The 5,595-nt window shown below is 40.8% G+C and overlaps 1 protein-coding gene across 2 annotated transcripts; it reads right to left on the bottom strand.

The window, feature by feature from the left end:
- Positions 1 to 1,071: 1,071 nt before the first annotated feature.
- On the bottom strand, positions 1,072 to 4,190 carry LOC134179744 (uncharacterized). Of its 2 annotated transcripts, XM_062646693.1 has the most exons (4): positions 4,100 to 4,190; positions 1,659 to 2,780; positions 1,522 to 1,581; positions 1,072 to 1,458 (listed from the first exon to the last, which is right to left on the bottom strand). In XM_062646693.1, the coding sequence occupies exons 2-4, from the start codon at positions 2,569 to 2,571 to the stop codon at positions 1,199 to 1,201; spliced, it is 1,233 nt and encodes a 410-aa protein (XP_062502677.1). In that variant the 5' UTR covers positions 2,572 to 2,780; positions 4,100 to 4,190; the 3' UTR covers positions 1,072 to 1,198. The 2 variants fall into 2 exon arrangements, with proteins under 2 accessions (XP_062502677.1, XP_062502676.1); XM_062646692.1 differs by having other exon boundaries at positions 1,072 to 1,581.
- Between the last annotated feature and the right edge of the window lie 1,405 nt (positions 4,191 to 5,595).

Here is a 5,595-nt window from a genome sequence, read left to right on the forward strand (position 1 = left end):
CAACTCTCTCTCTCTCTCTCTCTCTCTCTCTCTCTCTCTCTCTCTCTCTCTCTCTCTCTCTCTCTCTCTCTCTCTCTCTCTCTCTCTCTCTCTCTCTCTCTCTCTCTCTCTCTCTCTCTCTCTCTCTCTCTCTCTCTATATATATATATATATATATATATATGGCTCTGGGTATTTTTAATAAGAATACTTTATTTAAATCAAAATTCAAAATGATACGCAAGAACAGAAACTACTGGGGCCAACTTGATATTAACAACATATTTTCTTAACTACTTATTGTTAATTACCCGTATATCCTCAGTGGCATTGCCTCTTGTACCGTAGGTCACTGGTGGAACACACTCCGTAAATCAATTGCATCCGCAAAATCACAGATGAAATCAGAGTAACAAACATAGTCTAGACGCAACAGAATGCATATGGCAGCCTACTAGACCTGTACGCCAGTTTGCAGCAAATTTTTCTGATAGAAGGAAGAATGCTCACTTCTTAGCCTGCCAATTGAATAGACTGTAACTTTACGGACGTCTTCGTCTTTCGTGGACGGCTTTGGATCTGGCGATCGTGACTTGTGAAAGAAAATATACAAACCAGGATGCCCACTATCCCGGATATTATTGACTTTGATGTAGTTGGGGCACCGAGGCTACGCACTTTACACAGAGCCGTATACAAAAAGTCGGCTTTGCTAAATTTGGGCTCTGAATTGACCAAATGTAGGCTAATTAGAACTACATGTAACCCCACGAGCATCCCGTAATTAGTACAAAAAGTTCCCGTATGCCTTACAATAATCCCGTATGCGGTACAAATAGTCCCGTATGCGGTACAAATAGTCCCGTATGCGATACCGCTTATCCTAGCCGCGAAAAAGACCTCGTTCATGTTGTTTTCGCATGCGCGGATATAAATTATCTTGAAACTAGTATAATATATACACACATGCTTACGTTGTCTGGAACTTAGAGCGGATTGAAGTTGCGTAGTGAAAGAAATCGTGCGGTGACAGTCCATAGTACTAAGATATCAACCTAAGCACGCAAATCTTGTGCCTAAACATATTAATAATAATAGGTATTGTCACAAAACCAGAATAGGTACCATATCATTGACTGCATGCATGTGCATTGCCTATACGGTAATTGTAGAAATCCTATTACTAAATCTAGTCCATGCAGCATGCCATCTGTCACAGTCACGTGTTGTAAATGACGTTCTCTGACTCACGTGCCGCAGTTCTTTCTAGCCGATCTGCTGATTCATAAAGTATATTCATCTTTTCAGCTCTAGAATCTTTTTGAGACGCAGTCGTTGAGAGATTTTCTGTCATCTGATGTTGCTGCAATGCAATTTCACAATAGAGTGGATTCACCTGTAGATCGTCTGATGTTTCCGCATCCATTGAGTGAAGATCTTCCTTCTTTTTTCTATCAAATCGTAACCATTTCAATATTTCTAGAACAAAACAGGTATCATACATACACCTTATTAAGCTCCAATTTGTGATATAGAAAGTACTTCCATTGCAATAAATGTTGCTCTTGTTATGTCGCCTATTTGGGAAAGTTGCTGTAAGCTCTGCGTCATTTTTTTATATAAAATAGAACAGAATCACACTATTACTAAACGTAAAAGCAAAAGCAACGATCTAGCACCTGTTTTAGCATCCGACTTTTCTGCTCCTTTTTTCCTCCAGACGATAAACACGGAGATTAAAGACACAATTAAAACAAGAACTCCGATTGCAGCAGCAACTGCTGCGTATATTGCATGGTTCGGAGAGCTCAATTTTGTTTCGTGTGCTATTGTAACCAAGTCTGTTGTCACTAGCGTCATTGCCTCACGACTTGTTGCAGTTGCTTGTCTGGAATTGCTGGAGCTAGAAATTTGTGTTTTGTGAATTTGTGACGTGAATGCAGGTTTTGTGATCGTCGCCTTTGTAGAATCACGAGGCAAGACAGACAAAATTGTTGAGCGCATCGGTGTAGAAAGAGCGTCGTCAGAGCGAGCAGTCGGAGTTGCTGACATACGGGTTGTCGATTTTGCAGCCTCTCTCGATGACGCACGCGTAGAAGTCCTAGGGAACAGTTGAGTGTTGACTTTAACAGTGTTTGGCCGTGAAACAGTTGTGGTCACTGATGTATATCCGTTTTTAACTGACACAAACGTAGAAGTCCTAGTAGGCAATTGTGTGCTGCCCTCAATAGTAGTCGATGATGCACCAGTTGTCGATACTGTCGACTGCGTTGCATGTATAGTTTGTGTGAGACGCTGTTTCACAGTCACTGAAGTTGATTGCATCATTTGCGTTGTGGCTGCAGCTGATGGTTGTGAGACAACAGTTGCAGCTGTTGAATTTGTGGGCATTTCGAGAGTTGCATCCAATTCGCATACATACCTTAAGATATGCCAACAGGTAAGATCAAACCACTCTCCACCATTTCTGTTGATTCGCACGCAGTCGTGATTATTCGTGCTGTTGTTTGGTTGACCGTCACCCCAGTTAGTATATTTAATCATGCTTCCATCTGACCACACTCGTTCATTCTCATTACCTGGCTCATGCATGCCTATCCAAGCGTTATCAACATTCAGGTTGCCAAACAAACTCAACACAAATACGTTCTCTTCTTTTGTCGCTATTGACACTAAATGACCGCCGTTACTAACGCAATCAGCCTCAGCATCTCTCCAATTTTTGCTGCTTGGTCAGATGTAAGACAAGCGATAACAACTTGTATGGTTTAGGCTCCAATCGGTCGGACAGCTATACGAAGCTGGAAAAAACAATTGCAACATGTACAAATAACAACAGAAGCGGTCTAGGGGGGGGGGGGGGGGTTTGGGGGATTGCCCAAAACCGAGATTGACAGGTCTAGAGTGAATGTAAAATTTAGGATTCTTGAAGTTTTCACACTGACAAGGTTAGATAGAGTAATGGTCTATATGCGTCCTGTTACTACTGTTTTCAGTTCTTGATTAATTATTTGAACAACTTGAAAATTAACTTCATACGGAGTGTAAATCTAGGCATGTCCTCCATCATGTAGGCGTGTTGCTAACTTTGATTCTGCAAGAGCTGCACAAACAGCTGATTTCATGTACTGTGCCATTGCTATAGTTGCTATTATAAAACCCTCCCAAACAAACACCTTGTGTGTGTGTGTGTGTGTGTGTGTGTGTGTGTGTGTGTGTGTGTGTGTGTGTGTGTGTGTGTGTGTGTGTGCTGAGTGCTATGCAGGGTTTACCAAGGCAACTTCCAACTTGCTTGCGGACTGTTTAACTTAATTTGCTTTCAAGAATATTTGAGTTTAGACTGAATGCATCAACTAGACAAAAGATTTGTCATTTCAAAAATAGACCACAGCCACTACAAATTATCCTCAGAAGCCATCCGTAAATGTCGATAGTTTGGCTAGGTAAAGCTTGCAAAGTAGAAGACCTATATGCACCCTCGGAATGAAATGTCAAAAACACAATCTAACATGCAAACACAAGATATTTTAAGATAAGTTGCAAGTTACCATTGAATCAACACAGCATGCATACTAACATAGACTACGTACTATACACATAGTTACAGTCAAACAGCTAACGTCCCGTGGTTATCATCAGAAACCAAAATTCCTACAATTTTGCACACGCATCATAAGCCAATGCTATCTAGAGTCAAGGGCTGAAATTTTTAAGAAACGAGCCCGTACCAAATCTTGTAACTACCGCGCGCCACTGAAAGATAAAACCTCCATGCACTTTGAAAATCCTTGATTCACACCTGCAGCTAATACCACCACTAGAACGTATATAATTATTAGTCCCGTCCCTCCCCCTTTTGATTTTCGTTGGCAAACCAACCTCTCTGTCAACGGAAATCAAAAAGGGGGAGGGCTGGCTGCCCGAGACTAGTCAATAAATTATGATATTCAGTGAAAGCTATCAGCTATCAGAGTATAGAATACCCATGCACAATAAAATACCATATCTCATTAGTTTATTTTATCCAACAAGCCCCGTTCTATAAATAATTATGATTAAGTTAATGCAAATAGCTGAAACATACGCATAAGCCGCCCAGCTAGCTGACAATCGTTCTTACTCAATGCTCCCGTTACTTGGGCTAAAAGAAAAACAAGCTGCGTTGTGCATCTCAGTTGTTTCATCATTGATCAAACGTGCATGCACGTGTTGCTTCCTGTTCGCCGCTGCCTATATAGATACACAGACAATTAACTAATTAGGGAATGGCTTGAGCGTCACTGTCATACACGAACGACATCAACACTGACCTAGTTAGCGTGTACCTTGATTGCACCTCTCGCTTCAATTCAATAATTAATTAAGACGAATTAATGCTGAACGAGCTCGATGAGTAGACGTCTGAAGGTTCCAATCACGTGACAAACATGTGACTTTTGGTAAAGACTATGGCCAGTTTGTCACAAGTAGACTACTATTTGTCTCACATAGCCAGCTTCTTCAAACAAAGGAAGAAGTTGAACCAGTTTGCTCTCATATCATTACAAGCATTAAACGATTTAATTAATTAACTAACAAGTTACCATGTTTTAGTTAGAATAATTTATTTATTCAAAATGATACGTAAGAAGCAAAATTTTACCCAGACCAACTTGATATTAACAATATATATCTTAATTAGCTTAAAACATTAATTTAATATTAATCGCATAATAATTACCAGTGTCCTCAGTGGCTGCAGTGCCTTTAGTAGGTCCCTAATTTGCATACCCAGAATCACAGAAGACGTCAGAGTAACAAACGTAGTCTAGGCGCAGCAGCATGACAGCATATCGATTTAGCTAGACCCATACGATTAGCTAATTAGCAGCAAACTTCTCTGATAGAAGAAAGTCGCCAGTAAAGAATGCTCACTTCTTAGCCGGTCAATTAAATAGTGTGTGGCTTTTCGGACGTGACGGCTTTGGACTTGGTAAGGAAGGCCTAGGGAATATAACCGCTATCCCGGGTACAACAATGCATGGGGCACGGTCCGGCCACGCGAGACTATCTTATGATAACAGGGATTTGGTACAATACTTCAGTGCCATAAGCTTGTCAACTAGGCTTTGTCAGACTGAATTGGCTAAAATGACTGCATTTGAAGTAAAGCCCAACTGAAAAACGAGAGCGCATGTTAATTAATTAATAATTTATTAGATAGTCTACGTGTTAGGCAGCAAGAGCATATCTTAGCTACAGACCTCTTTCCTGTTTTGATTTTATTGAGAAAAGTCTGGCTGTGCGAAAAACTAGAGATATTACTTTGTCATGTGTGACGTATGTCGACGTACAGTGACGTAGTTATACAACGCACCTTTATCAGTGCAGATCAATAGATACAATCTGTGTGTGTGTGTATGTGTGTGTGTGTGTGTGTGTGTGTGTGTGTGTGTGTGTGTGTGTGTGTGTGTGTGTGTGTGTGTGTGTGTGTGTGTGTGTGTGTGTGTGTGTGTGTGTGTGTGTGTGTGTGTGTGTGTGTGTGTGTGTGTGTGTGTGTGTGTGTGTGTGTGTGTGTACACAAAATCCAATACAGACATCTGATTCTCTGTTGCAATTATTTTCAGGTTACAGAAC

The sequence above is a fragment of the Corticium candelabrum genome, chromosome 5, assembly GCF_963422355.1.
Source record: "Corticium candelabrum chromosome 5, ooCorCand1.1, whole genome shotgun sequence".
In the NCBI taxonomy this organism is placed as follows: Eukaryota; Metazoa; Porifera; class Homoscleromorpha; order Homosclerophorida; family Plakinidae; genus Corticium; species Corticium candelabrum.